This window comes from Cydia fagiglandana, chromosome 2 (genome assembly GCF_963556715.1).
Source record: "Cydia fagiglandana chromosome 2, ilCydFagi1.1, whole genome shotgun sequence".
NCBI classification, from domain to species: domain Eukaryota; kingdom Metazoa; phylum Arthropoda; class Insecta; order Lepidoptera; family Tortricidae; genus Cydia; species Cydia fagiglandana.
In genome coordinates, this window is record NC_085933.1 from 18,394,362 (window position 1) to 18,412,857 (window position 18,496).

At 39.4% G+C, this 18,496-nt stretch overlaps 3 protein-coding genes across 3 annotated transcripts in view; 1 reads left to right on the forward strand and 2 right to left on the reverse strand.

Moving 5' to 3' along the window:
• LOC134677777 (E3 ubiquitin-protein ligase RNF19B-like) overlaps positions 1-4,627 on the reverse strand; it is a 49,877-nt gene extending 45,250 nt beyond the window's left edge. Inside the window, exon 1 of the mRNA XM_063536207.1 lies at positions 4,062-4,627. Within this exon, the coding sequence (XP_063392277.1) occupies positions 4,062-4,191 (130 nt within the window). The 5' untranslated portion in view covers positions 4,192-4,627. The remainder of the gene's footprint in view (positions 1-4,061) is intronic.
• A 2,079-nt stretch (positions 4,628-6,706) lies between these two features.
• Positions 6,707-13,814, forward strand: LOC134677785 (alpha-2-macroglobulin receptor-associated protein). The gene is made up of 7 exons (XM_063536216.1): positions 6,707-7,020; positions 7,097-7,309; positions 7,754-7,964; positions 8,246-8,410; positions 9,049-9,146; positions 9,503-9,592; positions 10,280-13,814. The coding sequence occupies exons 1-7, from the start codon at positions 6,832-6,834 to the stop codon at positions 10,409-10,411; spliced, it is 1,098 nt and encodes a 365-aa protein (XP_063392286.1). The 5' UTR covers positions 6,707-6,831; the 3' UTR covers positions 10,412-13,814.
• Positions 13,815-14,267: 453 nt separating this feature from the next.
• Positions 14,268-18,496, reverse strand: part of LOC134672941 (ankyrin repeat domain-containing protein 17-like) — a 54,698-nt gene continuing 50,469 nt past the window's right edge. Inside the window, exons 41-47 of the mRNA XM_063530894.1 lie at positions 18,159-18,342; positions 17,651-17,739; positions 17,140-17,367; positions 16,490-16,606; positions 15,851-16,006; positions 15,449-15,670; positions 14,268-14,821 (exon numbers count right to left, since the gene is read on the reverse strand). Coding sequence (XP_063386964.1) covers positions 14,798-14,821; positions 15,449-15,670; positions 15,851-16,006; positions 16,490-16,606; positions 17,140-17,367; positions 17,651-17,739; positions 18,159-18,342 — 1,020 coding nt within the window. The 3' untranslated portion in view covers positions 14,268-14,797. The remainder of the gene's footprint in view (positions 14,822-15,448; positions 15,671-15,850; positions 16,007-16,489; positions 16,607-17,139; positions 17,368-17,650; positions 17,740-18,158; positions 18,343-18,496) is intronic.

An 18,496-nucleotide genomic window follows, 5' to 3' on the forward strand; every position in this document is an offset into this window, starting at 1 on the left:
ATACACAAATTGAAAACTAACCGGTTTAATAATATTCAAATACAGCTATTACTTAATACATCTTCACTTTGCAAATTAATACAGAACGAAATCAATCGGTTTTTACGCCTTATGTCATCAACATTAATAACATGATACATCTAGTATCAGACACATTAGCAGAATCGGTAATTTGAAGCTGTGACAAGTAGAATGCAAGCGAGCATTTTAACGCTAGCCAGAACACAACGTCAGAACAATTTTATTTCACCTACAGCAAAAATCAGGTCATGCAGATTGCAATTATGGCATATTAATTTTACATCAAAACAAATCGATTTAAATTACAAATTTGTAAAAAACAATTTCTCATTAACATTAAATTAATTGTATACATTAAAAAAACTGGGTCAATATAGCCGCTTCCTACCCTTCATTAAAGCGTGATAGCAATTGCGTTACGATTGTAATCATCACAAATCAGTAATTGTGATGGTAGTAGTCCGCGCAGCCTTAATAATTGGGTTAAGGCATTACATAAACGCACGCTCGTTGCGTTAGCGGCGGCGCGCGCGCGCACTGCGATTAGGCAGTCGCAGTGATATAATCGCATGCAACTGTAAAACTACATGATTGTGATACATGTGATTATATATTTTTAAATAACTTCGACTCTATGAATTCAATGAGGAAGTCGAGACTCGAAAAGAATAGTTGCTGATGTCATAGATATAGAACGTCTTTACCTTGAGGCAGGGACATTCTGAGACTCTGACCGAGGTATACCTGTACCTACTAATGTTTGTTCTGTTCTAATGCATTGCAATAAAATAGTAGAATATACTCGTTATATACAAGAGAGTAAATAGTAGGTAACAGTTGAGGAGAAAGAATGCACATGCAGAGCGGTCTTACGGGTGGGTGTGGAAGAATGAGGTCCTTCGTAATATTTGAAATCAGGTTGTTGTGTTGTGTAACACAACGTAAATTACCAACAAAGAGCTAATCAGTGCTTCACAATTGATAATGTATATGCGGTTATCCTCTTTCTGTTATTAAAACCTAAAAACTATCAGTTAATACAGAGTTTTAACTGTGACGTCCAAAACTTTAAATAAACGGGTGGTCTACAGGCTACCCTGGCATAGATTGCTGCATACCGCAATCCATCAATTCGATATTCGATTGGAATTTGCTCCCCTACTCTACAGTGTAGGCAGCCAGTAAGAGTCCCTATTACAATTACCAGTTTCCCCGAATTTACCGACACGAATGGTATATAATATAGATTAATGCACCTTTATAGGGAACATCATAAATCAAATGGGATGCCATCGAGTGGTAATAAAGTTCGAGCACAATAACCGCGGCTTCGGGAGCGTGTGAGCTTGGGTATCTGTCGCGTGGGCGTGGGGGCAAGCAGGGTTAGCAGGGTGACATTTTAGTGCAGGTTCTATAGATCGTATGCATAATTATTAGACCGCAGTTAGAAATATCAGGTTTCTTGAAGGCTGATATTTCTAATTCTAATAATCAAAAGTCTGTAATAATTCTAATAACTATGCATAAGACACTGTTTTAGAGACACTAGGCACTATTTCACTTCCTCGGACTACAGTTTCTAATGAATAATGATACCAACTCTTGAGTAAAGAAACAACTTAAATGGAACATGCTGCGTATCGTATTATTTGCACTCCTGTGATGTCTGCCAGTCAAATAGAGTCATCAAGTGTTCGAAGTAACTTGGTTCTTTGTATTCATAAGGTAATTTAATTAATAAATAACTTTGGCCTCGGAGCACTCGTCTCTAGTGAAGGCAACGCGCCACCGACCGGGCCCAATGGAGTTTTCTGGAGTCTGTGCTTAGCAGTGTGTCCTACCGATTGCATGGAGTCACTGGACTAACCTTCACTGGCTACACCTGGCTTACAGACAGTCTGCGTGTTACCAGTCAATCGGATAGTTTACGTTTATTAGCCACAATGATCTGTTGACAATGAACTCGGCTATAACAAAGCCGAACGTAAAATATTGTTCTATTATCATCAGTATCTAAGCTACAAGAGGTCAATTCAGTAATGTACAAGGAGAAATAAATCGGACGTACCTAGGTCATTTTGGTATTTCTAAAACCCAGAATGATAAAAACTGTCTGTTGTGTTCAGTGGCTACGCGGTAAATTTACACTGTAGGTACTCACACGCAGCATAGTATTGTAATGTGCGTATTCTCTCAGAATAAAATAGAAGCTGATCTTGAACCAACTCACGCGCTATTTTGCGAAGGCACACGGTCAAAGTATCTGTGTACACCTCACTGGTACGCGAGAACACAAGAACGACGTAATTACTTCACGTAATCGGATTTAACAGACATTTTGACTGTAAGTATAGCAGGGAACCATTGGTTTATTATTTTGCACAATCTTTGAACAGGCAAGACATTACGCATTCATGCGATTATAAGAATGTCACACAATAATATAACGATAGGTAGGTATGTAGGAGCATTAATATTATTACGCATGGAAAAGATTAGATACTGCCCTATGAAAACAGGAAATGTGCATTAAAGATTATCACTTACCACCACCTACACATTTGTGGCTACGTGTAGGTTAAACTTGCTCCTCTATTTATAGCCTTAACATAGACAAATAAATCTTAAAGGTAAGTAGTGAAAGGTCATATTTGCTTGATTTACAGATAGTTGTAACATTGACCCCCTTGATCGCCGGCATTATTGCTTCAATGTCTGACAATTGGTTGTGGTCATAAAAATTTAATGATGCCAATGACTAATTGATTGCTCAAAAGTTTGAAGTTTTATTAGAAACAACCTTGAGTCCCCAATAAACTAACGTGCACATTATGAATAACATTTTCTAGGAATTTACTTATTTATTTAAACTTTTATTTATTTAAACTTTATTGCACAAACACAGGAAAAATGTACAAATGGCGGACTTAATGCCTAAAGGCATTCTCTACCAGTCAACGATTGAGTCAAACAGAGACAAGTGTTGGTGCAGGAGATACATAATTTATGAAGAGAAATGTTAATGTGAATTTAGTTTTTTTTTTGTTGTTTTTATTGCTTACTGTGGGGTGTAATTATTGTAATAATATTAATTACATATAATATTTCATAAAGCTCTTATGAAATATTATAAATAAAGTATAAGTAAATATAAACCAAATATAAGTATATATTAGTTACCAAATATATACTTATATTTGGTAAGTAAAATAAGTATATCTAAAAAAGGCCTAAATTGAAATGTGTTATAAACATGTTCATTCACTCTCACAATAAGGGAGGCACAATAAGCCATACTTGAAGCGGGGACAAATGGGAATGATTTATATTCCATATACACCTATTCCTGTTCCCATCCCATTTGTGCCTGGGCCTGGTGGGGATAGATGATTACGTTAAGTGGCCTGCCAGTCCTAAAGGGAGCTAATGCAAAGAGCACTAATGTAATAAAACAGAATCACTCAAAGGGAACTTTGAGAAGCTCAAAAGGCATTTCAACCAAACCTGTTGTTTAAGCCCATCACAGAACTATTATATGATCTGTGCCGTCACAGACAGAGCGAGAATATATCGGCGGGTACCGTAAGAGACGGCATCTTACAAAATCTTTTACATACTATTTAACAGAGTCCAAAGTTTTATTTAGGCCTTATGCTTGTTTACCAACAAAGAGTCATTTTAATGAGAGCTATGTTGTAAAACGAAGCTTAGGTAATGCCATGAAACTTTTTATTTTGTTTTGATTAAGTGTTTGCCTCATGTTTTATCAACAATATTTCAATTTAAGTGTATACTGGAGATAAGGTAAGATAGGTAAATATAATTATTACAACAATGGAATGCCATTGTAGGATTTTTTTCTTTCCTATACAAAAAAAACTCAACTTTGTTCAACTTTTGAATTATACAATTCTGAGTAACATTATAATACGTTTTCAGCACCTAAAGCCTGTCTCAAATGGCTCACACTGTACCTCATAATCATTTTGCTGACAATAAAATTACATACTAGTTGCTTCGTTTCAATCATGTGAATATACCTGTATGAGCCAGTCGCCTGCCCACAAGTGGGCTGTCCAGCAGCAAGCGGCGCAGCGACCAGCGCCCAAACACGCCGCCACCGCCGCCCCAGCCGCAGCCGCCGCCGCCGCTGCCGCTGCCGCGCCGCATCTCGCCTGGGCCCGCCACCACCGCGTCACAACACACCAACACTCATTACACAAACACGACAATGTTTTGACACTAGTCCTTCGATCCCGTTTACACGACCGCTCTCATAGGCGTCCGCTAGCGAACATCGACGATTAGACAGCGCGACTGCTTGTTGAGTAATCGACTCGCAAAACATCAGCGAGAGAAAGTACCGGCGGTCAAACGGATCGTACGTGCCGCGACCGTGCTCCACGCAGATGCACTCCCGAAGCAACACTAAGGTCCCATTCCCATTTTGCTGATGATTGCTCTCTCACTATACACATATAAAGCGCCACCAACAACTAAGAACCGTATCATCAGATCAGCGTTATCAATATGATAACGGCAAATGAGAAGGTTTACAGTATATTATATCCTTAAAATAAAATACAATAAGTCAACTATGAATGTGAATGCGACCCGATACGATGAGCAACGATCAGAGCTGTCAAATAATAATTTGAGTTACTATGTAAAAAAAAGGAATTTAGCTGTAAATAAGAATTAAAATAATAAATAAATTAAAAATTAATAAAATACCGCTAAAATTTTGCTTAAATATTAATAAGTATTGTAGTAGGAATGAGTGATTAATTGATTTAAAAATTAAACCTCGTTTTGAAAAAGCATAGCAACACCTTCATTTTTAAGGGCCAGAGGGGCTACCACAAAAACCGAAATTCGCAAATTGCGGGGATTTTTCTCTGTCACTCTAATTACGCCGTCATTGGAGTAAAAGAGAAAGATCCCCGGAATTTGCGAACTTCGATTTTCGCGGTTATAGCCCAGTCCAGATAGGATGATCGAATCTACCGATTTGATCGGACAATAAATTGGCGTCCGAAACTGGCCTCAAGCCCCCCTCAAACGCGACAATTTACTCAAAGTCGTAACGGACGGGCGACTTTACAGATAACCATATTTTTTTCATAAAAAATAGGCACTAAAATGAAGCGAAGGGCTATCAACAAGTTATCAATACTTACTACTCTTTGGGGTTATCGTCCCATAGAAAATTAGAATTTCGTGCCTTGTTTTACGGACAAACTTTTTGAACAGTTTGACTATAATTAAGTTGTATCCAGACGAGACAATTTTTCGCCAATCTGATGAAATTCTCCGATCGAACAGGGCCGTGCGGACGCAAATACCAATTAAATTTGATTCCCCGATCACATCAGCAGGTGCGGACACAATTATTTTCCCGAACAAATCGACTGATTTCGTCAGTCCTGTCCACGTCCCGTCTGGATACCCCGGCACTCTGCTATACACACTCGGTCCGGTGCGGTAGTCCAAAGAGTAAAGTAAGTATAATAGGTAAAGAGAGCCCTCTTGAAGCATTTTATGGAAACTCATTTGAAAGCGCCATCTCTGATTCTCCCCGGAAACTAAGTATGTATGTGTGCGTGTACAACTACATATGCATCCATACGTGTACTTTTGTTTTGTCCCACATAATATTAGGTCTACTTGGTCGGTTTAAAAGTCCATTTTTTGATTGGTTTCTTGTAAAAAATAACTGTATTGTTTACAAGAAGTCAAACAAAAAATTTACTTGTAAACCGCCCAAGTAGACCTAATATTATGTAGAAAAGGTTTTAAAGAGTGGAATGAATATAACAGAAACATAATAGTAAGTAATAGTAAAGTATTTTATTGCCTTCAATTTGGTATATACAGATAGTACCTATTAATAACAGGAATCTACCGCTTGCAGCTTCTGACTCTATATCCATTGTCTAAGCAGGTACCTCCATAATATGCGCTCCAGTTCCTCCCACGACGTGTCTTTAGCGGAATCAAGACGCACGATTTTTTGCAGAATGTCATAGTACATGTTTGTCGTCACCAAAATTAAAATTGCACTATTATAGTTTCGAACTTATACACAGGTCCTTTTCATCGCTATTTGCAGTGAGCGCTAACGATGGAATTTTTCATTTTTCTTTCGAGAATATCTAAACGTCCCGGCATTTTCTTGAGCACTATTAAACATTTTAAACCTCCAGGTGTTGTAATATTGGGAGGCTAATTTCCCTATTTTCGTATTTAATGCTTGCTCCATTTTTACTCGGTTACACTTTAAAATTAATAGAGAATAATTATCTTATATAATTTGTTTACGAGTTACGACATTTATTTTGGTCTGACAAGTAAACAACAGTTGCTAAGTAACCAACATTATAAATAAAGAAAGGTCTTGACAAACTAGGTATGTAACCTTATCAATGTTGTATTAATGCCTTAAAATTGTATCAATTTTATAGTGACACATCTAATGACGTAGTTTGCATAATCGGAAGTCTGCTTTACGCAATTTTTCTTTCTTTCTAAATTGACGCCATCATCCGCCATCTTTACTGACGTTAACTATGTTCCGAGTGTCCCCCCCCTGCGGTAGTCTGTAAATATTATAAGAACGAGACTGACAGCCTAATGTCATATAGCTGTCATTCATTCCGATAACGATTTGGACGACCAGGCGGTATTGATGTGTGTTTATCTCATCACAATCTAATTCGTTGAAAAGTAATCAAAATACGCGACAGCTAATTACAAAAATCTGTAAATATTATACTTTTATTGTGAATGATATAATAACTTTTGGCCACCATGAAACTCGTGCTTACAAAATCATTGCAATGTTTTATGCTGTTGCTGTTGCTTAGTTTTGTTTTATGTGAAAACAAATACTCTAAAAATGCTAATGAAAAGCAGAAGAACAAAAAGGTTGATTTTAGAACTTTAGAGAAGCCGTTCAGAATGAACAAGCTTAATATTTTGTGGACGAAAGCCAAGCAGGTAAATAAAGACTATTGTTTGCTATATTCAACGAAACTAATAAGCACAGTTTTCAATATTATTCCTTTGATTACAGCGCTTAAGCGAGCCGAAACTGCAATCACTGTATAGTGATTTGATGATACACGACAAAGAAGAAGTGACGTATAAACGGGTGAAGAGCGAAGGGGGTGACAAGGAGGGGTTGAAGGAGGCGGAGCTGCGGCGGAAGCTCACCAACATCATGACCGTTTATGGGCTTCGGGAACACTTTGACGACCACACAGGAGGCAAGGTCAAGGACCATCCAGTAAGAATCAGATCATGAGTTGTGTTATTTTATGGTTGACGCCCCTCGACGTCAGTGACATCACACGAAGGGTTAAAATAAAGGGGCGTTACTCACTGTTTAATGAATAAACTACTAAAATTTCGTATATAATATTTTTTTCTTCAGTATTGATAAGAGTTCATTGTATGGTGAACTGATACACTATACTATTTATAACAGTGGCAGGGTTATCTCTAGTTATAAAATATTAGATCTATATCTTAGTCACAACCAAACATATTTTAAAATGTATTCATAAATAATTAAATATTATGGGACCATCTTCGAGCAACACCGGCTTCCTTCCGTGTAGCTCGAAGGGGACTATCTTATACAAATTGAGCTGGTTCCACAGTAAGCTAAATATAGCTTGTGTTTATGTGTTATCCTTCTAATCAAAGATAATTGGAAAATAATTTGCAGGCTCACAACTCTGCATTGGATGACCATATCAATAGGAGCATTTTCAAAGACAAGAAGTTGAACATGCTCTGGTCAAAGGCCGAGGCCTCAGGATTCACCAGCGAAGAGCTTGCTGCTCTGAAAGAGGAGTTCACCCACCACCAGGAGAAGATAGACCAATATTATGAGCTGCTCAATAATGTTGATAATATTAAGAGTGATGGTTTTAAAAGTATGTCTAAATACAGATATTTTTGTCTCCTATTTCTGCCTTATATTCATAGTTTTGTAATTTTATTTTTCAATTATTTTATAATCTCTGGTCTTATCTTACCTCCTATATCACAAAAAAAGAAAAAAAACTAAATTGGCGAAGTTGAAAATTCACATACACTTTCAATAGTTTGGTTATCAACAATAATGCATTTATATTAGTGTTTCTAAAATGTTATTTGTAAAATCATAATATGTAACTCTTTTCTTTATTTAATATTTCCATTTTGAATGTTTTAGATGCTGTCAATGAGGAAGAATTGGACAAATTCAATGAAATTAATTACCAGGCAAAAAACAATGAAATTGGCCAGAAGGATTATCTTGACGCAGCTAATTTAGTAAGAGACAAACACAGAGGCTTGAGGGACGGATATGACAGGCTTCAGAGGATGACAGCCAGAGGTAACAACCCTTGGTAGCTGTTTAGCTCTAAAATAGCTGTCCTACTAAAAATATAGATGTTAATATTAATATACAATGGTGATTGTCACTGGTTGACCAGGTTGGACCAAAAAATTAGAAAGCCCTAATTCTCAAGGTCTCCTCAAGGTCCCCCAAGGTCTTAAACCTATTAAAGATATCTCCAGGATTTCTTTATTAGCCATCTTTGCTATCATGGCATGCCTACCTATTTTGTTAGGCCACATATATGGTAACTTGTTAAACTGCCAAGTGACTACACCAACTTTACTGCTTATCCACATAATTAACAAATCTCATTTTTAGACCTGGGCATAAACTATGTCAAACCAAAATAGAGGCAGGGGAGAGTGAAATGTCCTTGACCTTACAGAAGACCACAGCCATAATAGAGCTGCTACTTATTCTGTAGGTTCGTAGGGTTGTGTTCCTGTTGGTAAGGGTTCCTGTGATCCCAAGGATGAATCTTTGTAAGCTTGGCAACGCGTATGTAACTCTTACTAGAGTGCAAGAATTAGAGTTACTAGAGTGCAAGCAGCGGTGGTGGCCTGCACGCATGTTTGACAACATGTACCACTAATTTGTAATAAAACAAATGCTCATGTTGTTTTATTTTTTAGGTCCTAATAACAAAGAATTTATTGAGCCTAAAGTTCAAGGACTATGGAAAATAGCTACAGCTGCCAACTTCACTGTAGATGAACTTGAATCTTTGAAGGTAATTAATCGTAGGTTTACTAAAACAATTTAAATTGCATTAAGCAACTTTCTGAAGTTAATTTAGACCCCTGACCTCATTTCTTGACTTTATAATCCTTTTCCCGGCCCCACCAATCCAAATTTATTCAGATCAATCCAGCATTGATGATAAATTTGAAGACAAATCACATTTTCCGAAAGTCCAATCTAATTTGAACCTTAAATAGGATTGTTAAGGTTCAAATTCTGATGGCGCGAATGTGGTCGATAAATCTTATATACTATGCCTGTAATAGGGATTAAAATGAGTATCTTGTTATTTATAAGTAAATTCCAACGATCTAGAATTTAGTGTTTACTGATGTTGCCTTGCAGGTCGAGCTGCAGCACTACGAGTCCAGGCTGCTGAAACTGCGCCACATCCAAGCAGACCACGTTAACAACTTCGATAAGCATCACAGCAAGGTTATTTTTTGTTTTCTCTGCTTAGGGTGGTATTCCACCTGTCTAATCTCAGTGCGTCGCAATCTCTCATTAAAGCAAAACGTGTAGGTGGTGATAGGTGGAATACCACCTTACTAACAAATGAGCGAAGTTCCGCTGTTCGTAATTTTACTTAATTTCATGCTGTTTTTTTAATTTTGCTTGTTTATTCAAGTTTGTTTTAAGCTTTTCGCCGCCACGTCAATGAAGTAATAAAGTGTCATCAACGCACTGTCAAAAATTGCATGTAAACAAACCTGACCAAAAGTACCAAAACCACGACTTGATATGAAGTCGTGGCGAGTGAGGCTCGAAATGTACTGACTTTATATGAAGTTAATGGCGGCGAAAAGTTTAAGAAATATTTTCTAAATGTTTCTGCTAATTATCATATCAAGATCATTTCTAATCAGCTTTCTGCCAAATGCATGATGCTACTAGGTTAATGCAAGATACCCACACTTAACCTTTTGGACGCCAATGACCGATATATCCACACGCCAACGCCAAAGACAGATTAATCGGTCACAGACCACAGAGCAACATAGACCTACGTGCATATGCATAACGTTCAATTTCAGTTTTGACACTTCGGAAGGTTAATGTAACTTGTTGCAATATTTTTCTTACAACGCCTTCATATCTTCATAAGATGATGTATTTGTACAGATAGCGGCGGCTGGCGATAAGGTGGACCACTTCGAGGAGCAGCAGCAGATGATCAAGAAGCACTCTCGTAAGGTGGAGAAGCTGCACCAAGACCTCGAGAGCAGGATCCTCGCGAGGCACTCAGAGTTATAAGTTATCATTTCTAGTACATAAGTATTGTCTGTTGTATCTACTCGGGGACATTATGAACCCAATAATCCACATGGAAGAGCCTAACGGCCTATTAGATTCGTTAAAATAACAGGTCGTGACTTTGCCAGCATATGCTGTCAAGAGTACATTTACGCTTGAACCTTTACTTGCTCCAGTTACTAGAGATTACAGATAGAGCGGGTTGCTCTCGCTGGAACATGTTTCTCTCTTGTTCTTCTATGATGAAGTGCTCTAATGCCAATATGCGCCGTATGCAGGAGCAGGAGCAAATGTAATGTGAATATGTAGTAACAAAATCTATAGAGTAAGACCAAGATATGCAACGATTTTAATAGCACTCGCAGTCCAAGTGAATTTAACCTTTTGGCCGCCGGACCTAGTCCGCAAAGACGCTCACTCACACGCCAGAGCAAATTTTAAGTAAACAACTAATAAAAAGTTTAGGGATTGCAAATAGTGATATCGATATTTACAATATTATGGTAAAAATCTTTTTAATTTAGCTTTGTTCTTATCCTGTTTTAATTTCATTCCAAATTGCCAAAATTAAACATATGTTTTACACCCGAAAATGTTTAAAATATAGGGATTTAACATAAAAAACAACCACTAAACAATGTCGATTCAAGACGTGATATCGCCGCACTAGGCTGTACGAGAAGTCTTTTATACAAGACAACGGCGCCCATGGACTGCCCGCAATGCAGACCGACAAGGACTGTTTCCGCGCGGATCAAGTAATAATAGTCTCTAGGTCAACGGCGTAAGCGCTTGTCGGTACGTAAACTTTATTGGCGTAACGTTAACCTTTTGGCCGCCGGACCTAGTCCGCAAAGACGCTCACTCACACGCCAGAGCAAATTTTAAGTAAACAACTAATAAAAAGTTTAGGGATTGCAAATAGTGATATCGATATTTACAATTTATGGTAAAAATCTTTTTAATTTAGCTTTGTCCTTATCCTGTTTTAATTTAATTCCAAATTGCCAAAATTAAACATATGTTTTACACCCGAAAATGTTTAAAATATAGGGATTTAACATAAAAAACAACCACTAAACAATGTCGATTCAAGACGTGATATCGCCGCACTAGGCTGTACGAGAAGTCTTTTATACAAGACAACGGCGCGCATGGACTGCCCGCAGTGCAGATCGACAAGGACTGTTTCCGCGCGGATCAAGTAATAATAGTCTCTAGGTCAACGGCGTAAGCGCTTGTCGGTACGTAAACTTTATTGGCGTAACGTTAAAGCTGCGCATCATGTGTCGATAAAGTCAATATACCGGAACTGTTTTAGTGAAAATTACACGTGGGTTGAATTTTTAATGAGTGAAGATATTATTCCGGAATTAGAATCTATAATTAAATTTCAGTTTGGTTTACATTAATATAGGTAAACTCTTATCAAAAAAACGTTCAACGACTTGTTATAAAAAAATTACACATTAACTTCAATGTTATAACAAAAAACTAAAGTCTGATAAACAGGTATGTCCCTGTACCACTCTTGTGCGAAGCGGTCGCTGCGGTGTATCCCTTCCCACTAAGCTATAAAAGAACATCAATTATTTTTTTTATTTATCTCTTCTGCAATTAAATAGTCCACAATCTACAAGGGCAAATTTACTTGTCTGACTCTAGTTTATAGAACTAAAGAAGCTGCCTGAACTTTAAATATAGTTATGCCTATCTGACTCTCGTTCTACGTATTCTAGTACTCGTAAGTAGTTATACCTACTACTCGTTGAAAAAAATTGGCGATTAACAAGTGTTCAAATATTTAGATAAAAACATATTTCTGACTTTATATTTACTTTAAAAATTCCCATATCGAGTTACCATTCCCATCCCTAGCTGTCTTTTATACAAGACAACGGCGACGAGGAACATGAAAAATTTTGAAAATTGGAGCAATTTTTTTAAATGCCTTATTATAAAAGAAGGGATTTATATAGCGGCTTAAAAAGCAAATAAATGAAAAAAACAAAGACCTTAAATATGAACACGAGTGTAAATGAAATTGCAATTGTTATTATTTTCCCATTAACTCAGTGGTTGAATTTGTGTCTTGTATACAAGACGACGGCGCCAGCGTATCGTTCTATCGTTGTCTTCTATACCGGACAACGGCGGTCAAAGGGTTAAAGCTGCGCATCATGTGTCGATAAAGTCAATATACCGGAACTGTTTTAGTGAAAATTACACGTGGGTTGAATTTTTAATGAGTGAAGATATTATTCCGGAATTAGAATCTATCATTATAATTTCAGTTTGGTTTACATTAATCTATAGGTAAACTCTTATCAAAAAAACGTTCAACGACTTGTTACAAAAAAATTACACATTAACTTCAATGTTATAACAATAAAAGTAAAGTCTGATAAACAGGTATGTCCCTGTACCACACTTGTGCGAAGCGGTCGCTGCGGTGTATCCCTTCCCACTAAGCTATAAAATAACATCGATTATTTTTTTTATTTATCTCTTCTGCAATTAAATAGTCCACAATCTACAATGGCAAATTTACTTGTCTGACTCTACTTTATAGAGCTAAAGAAGCTACCTGAACTTTAAATATAGTTATGCCTATCTGACTTTCGTTCTACGTATTCTAGTAAGTAGTTACCTACTATTCGTTGAAAAAAATTGGCGATTAACAAGTGTTCAAATACTTAGATAAAATCATATTTCTGACTTTATATTTACTTTAAAAATTCCCATATCGAGTTAACATTCCCATCCCTAGCTGTCTTTTATACAAGACAACGGCGACGAGGAACATGAAAAATGTTGAAAATTGGAGCAATTTTTTTAAATGCCTTATTATAAAAGAAGGGATTTATATAGCGGCTTAAAAAGCAAATAAATGAAAAAACAAAGACCTTAAATATGAACACGAGTGTAAATGAAATTGCAATTTTTATTATTTTCACATTAACTCAGTGGTTGAATTTGTGTCTTGTATACAAGACGACGGCGCCAGCGTATCGTTCTATCGTTGTCTTCTATACCGGACAACGGCGGTCAAAGGGTTAAACGTCAAACTTCTATTAAATGATGACGTATAAATAACACTTGCACTGCCTGTGCTCTCAAACTAGTTACCGACACAATTTTACAGGCCGAATATTGTAGTGCCAAAAATTATTATGACATGCTGCCATACATAAAAATAATTAAATATCTTAAAGAACCTTAACTATAAGGTTCGTTATGAACAAAAACAGTGCAGGCATATTAATTATTTTGATTTTATGGTAGCACAGTCATTTTGTTACAAGTGCTAGGCAGCTTTTGCTAAATGTTAACTAATAAATGTACGTAAATAAGAATCTCTCTGTATATAATTAAATTATCGAATAAATCTGTATATTTCATAGATCGACTTTTATTGTAACGTTATCTATTCTTTGGCGCAGTCAGGCGTGGCTCGCTCCGTGATTTCGTCGCTTTGCAACAGGTAGCTACGAGTACATCCGTCCCACACCAATTTTGGTGGCTAGCCATAAGCCGCGCGTGGCGCTGTCGCCACCTAGCGGTCATATCTGTTCTAATCTTAACAGACGCGTTTTTCTAGAGAGTGAATCTTCTGTACCTACTACTATTATTTATTCTGTGGCGCAGTCGAGTTGGGGCAGCGCGGCGCGGGCAAGAACACACGCATTAAATTTGACAACGGTTTATTTGCCTAGAACTTCGCAGATCCTGCATCATTATTCGAGACAAGTCTTCAGTAATAATTTACTTACAATTATAAATATACATGTTACCCAAATGAACCTATAAAAAAGAATTATCTGAAACAGGTGGTATTATTAAAAACACCAGTAGATACAGTGCATCAATATATGATATTTAATCTTCATGTACAAGCAAATTTATTAATACACGTTTATAATCCGTCTCGGGTTGCGAGCGCATTCAATCAAATTAATATCGTATTATGCCATAATATAGTGTAAAATATGTAAATAGTCGGCGGCTGGGGCCGCGCAAGGCAACGCAAAACACGGCGCGTACGGAATCACATTCCAAGCTACCACTAGCGCGAGGGCGCGCACTAGAACAACTATAATTCGTCTAACAACGGCGGCCGGCAGCGAGCGGCAGTAACAAATAAAACTACAACCGACCCCTCACGTGTTTCATTATAATGAATCGTTTAATGCTCACTTCAGTCGATCGTACAGTATAAGTATTTCTCTTCTCGATAGGACATTTTCTCTATTATGTATATAGATAATCTGTATAATATAATTCTTTCTCACTAATATCTACACCGTTTCCAAGGGTTACAATTATATATAATCCTCGCGGGACAGTCTCGTGGCGCGGCCGCGGCCGGCGCCGGCGAGGGCTTCTCTAGTGGGTCCACTTGCTCCATGTCTGTCGACAATAATAAACATGTTATATTTTTGCAAGAACGCAAACGCATGCATAATATAAGTGATAGTGTTTCATAGAGAACGCCCTAGGGCGGCAGATTGTCTAAATGAAATCTTATCGAATCAGGATCTTATAACGATTAGCAACGCTACGATGAAAAGTTAAAAATATAGTCAGGATAAGTGTCAGACATATTTTCGAAGTCAAAATAAACTATATTATATCATGTCGCCGGACTAAAGAACCTACACGATCGATAAGTATGCGACATGTTGTGAGCAGTGTGTGAGCGGTATGTGAAAACGAAGACCGGATTCATCCTGAGGGTCGCGAAGTTGGAATCTCGACACAATGCGAATTTTAATTAGTTTGTGGTGAGCGTTCCGACTGATCATCTAGCGACCTTCACCAAGGAGGAGTTTTGGCCGAAGGGTGTCAAGTTTCGGCGGTTCCGCGGCCGGCTCCCTGACACTGTGGGGTTGCGTAATGCATCGCAGCCATAAAGTGATTTGTAGTGTTTAGTTTTAAAATATATTTTTATAATATGTATGCTAGTTTTAAGGTATGGGCCACTAGTTGCCTGAAATAAAAATTTTCATTCATTCATAGACGAGGGGCAGTAGGTACCTGTTTGTCGGCGTGCGCCTGCGGCTGCGTGGGCGGCGCGTGGTCCCAGGGGCGCGGGTCGGGCGCGGCGGGCAGGTAGTGCAGCGGCAGCGCGTGCATGAGCGACAGCGCCGCCGCCGTGGCTCCTGCGCCCGCGCCCGCGCCCGCGCCGTACTCCAGCCCGTGCGCGCCGTGCGCTCCGTGCGCCCCGTGCGTCGCGCCGCTCATGCCCCCGGCGCCCTGCTAAACGAATGTACATCTTTACGACCCGAACTAAACGAAGCGGAAACGGTACACATATTATATTCTGTAAATAGACCCATTTTCAACCGCACGCCGCGTTGAAAAATGAAACTAAGGCCGTCAGAAATTCTAACTAAGAATTTAGGTTCGGGTAAAATCAGAGCCCCTCACGGTGCGTACCTGGTATCGGTCGTGGTCGGGCATGTGGTGCGGGTGGTGCCAGTCGGAGTCGGCGGTGAGCTTCCACGCGCGCTCGGTGCCGATCGGCCGCGGCTTGCGCTCCTCCTCCTCGCCCCAGCCTCCCGCCCCTACTCCCACACCACGCTCCAATAGGGACTGAAAATATATACATTGTTACTTATGAAAAAGATCGGGGTAATCCAGAAGTTTCTCCCCGCCTCACGAGACCGCCGCCGCGGTACATCAAGCGGGAACAAATGGCAACGATTTATATGAAGCGCCTATTCCCATCTGTGCCCGACAAGGCAAATGATACACCAAAAAATCTGGCTAAGGGACTGGACTGAATACAACTGATTATTTTCACTTTTGTCGAAACTGGTATTAGTTTAAACAGAAAGGCCATCAACTTTAATGTGCTAAGCAAAATATTAAATTTGAGCAACTCTGCTGCTCCATTTTTTTTCTTTCCAATAAAATGATTCGTGCACGAAACTGAGTCGATCCGAAAAATAAGTCTTTTTATTTTTAGGCATAAAAGACCTAATCGTTTGCAAGACAGTTTCCTTTATCTTTAATAGTCTTTCTACTTTCCCCATGCTGTCCCCCATAGCACTCTATAGCAAAGTTTTCGTGTACCTGGTACTGCAGGTGAGGTTGCGGCGTATGCATGGGCTTGGGCGCGGCCTGCTGCGGCTGGTACATGAGCAGCGTGCTGAGGTTACCGCCCGCGCCGCTGGCACCCACGAACAGCTGCTGTCAAGTGATCATACTAATTAACATTATGGACCATTTTAAACAATCTTTCCATAAAACATTTTTTCCGCGGTAAGGTCTTGGGTCGTCCCATTCGTTTTTCGTCAAGTTCTTATATTAGTTCTATTCTGCGTTCGTCACCCTTTCTACATTCGTCACAATCGTCGGTGGCTTTCAATGTAGAATGAGTGACGAAAGCAGAATAGGACTAATTTAAGAACTTGACCAAAAACGAATGGGACGACTCAAGACGATACCAGGTCTCGGTTTATAGGTTGTCTATCTTCCCATACAATGTCAATGTGTGACGTGTGATTCTATTAGAGAACGGTTTGAGGTAATTCGGTCTCGGCGTACTATTTCTTAGTTACTGCATATGTACCCGTAGTAATATACTTTAATGTGATTTAAACCATCTGCAATTGGAATATTGCAACTCGCATTACGTATGTTTCGTTCGATATCAAAACAAAAGAAGTGAAACCGTATTTAAATTTGATTCGTAATGGGCCTCAGGATATCGGGCTAGTGACCTGCTGCTGGTGCTTGTTGTGGTGCATGGCGTGCGGGTGGAGCGGCGCGTGCTGGTGCGCGGGCAGGTGCGGCGCGCGCTGCGCGAAGTCGGGCGCGCGCGGGTTGAGGCGCGACACCTCGCCCGCCGCCACGCCCGCCACCCCCGCCACCCCCGCCACCCCCGCCACCCCCGCCACGCCCGCCACGCCCGCCACGCCCGCCAGCCCCAGCCCGCCGCCCATTGACACCTGCGGTGGACGGATTAAGGGTGTTATTTCCAACTTCCTGGAATCCTACTAGAGTAGGTGAGGAGGACATTAAATCCAACCACCAACCAAAAACCAACAGGTTAAGACTCATTTAGACGATGCGAGAACTCGCATGCTAGTTTCATTACATTGCGGTTTTTGATCGGTCGTCGATTGAATTGGACGTAACCAACAGTCCGCAATGTAACTACTTAAAAACGCATACGAGTTCACGCGCCTTCTAAATCAGCTCTTAATTTCCCTAGTTCGTATAATAACTTACCATCATGTTGTGTCCATTCCTGGAGTTGTCTTGATAGATAGGTCCGTTTCGAGATAATCCACTCATGTCCATCGTATTCACACTGTTATCTAAAAAAAATCAAATAATTTAAAAATAATGCTTCTTATTAAGCTCATTCTGAATATTATTGATATGAATGATATTTGAATGTACACTGGTTTCCATATTGATGACACTGCCTGTTTTTTTTCAAAAGTAAACAGTTTAAACTGTTTAAACTATTGAATGTAAAAACTTATTGGGGATGTTACTATAATATAAAAAGTGAGTCTAGGCTGAAACATCGTCGCATAAATATAAATTTCGCTCCGTAGTTAAAGGTCACATACACGTCATCGTCAATTCGTCACTTCATGGATCGACAATATATTTCATCATAGAACAAACATATTTTAGGACAATTTGGAAAAACTGAGCATTATTGCAATTTTTTATGTATTGATACGTCGGTTACGGCTACGGAACGGGTATCGGGCAGTGGACTCACTGAGCGAGATGGGCGGGAGCGGGCCGATGGGCAGCGGCTGGTGGAAGGGCGGCTGCGGCGGCTGGTAGGCGGGCGGCGGCGTGGAGCCGTGCGAGGAGGTGCGCGAGCACGGCGAGCAGCCGCCCGGCGCCGCGCCGCGGTAGCCCGGCGCCTTGCTCGCGTCCACCTGCTCGCGGTACACCTGCTGGATACGACATCTCGGTTAACTTCAAAGATGACGAAACGACGACACACGTAACATATGTATAAAACAATTGTCACAGATGCCACTCGATTGATTTATAACAAATATTGATTAATTGAATGGTTCGTTTGAGACGTTTTATGAGCTATGCTTG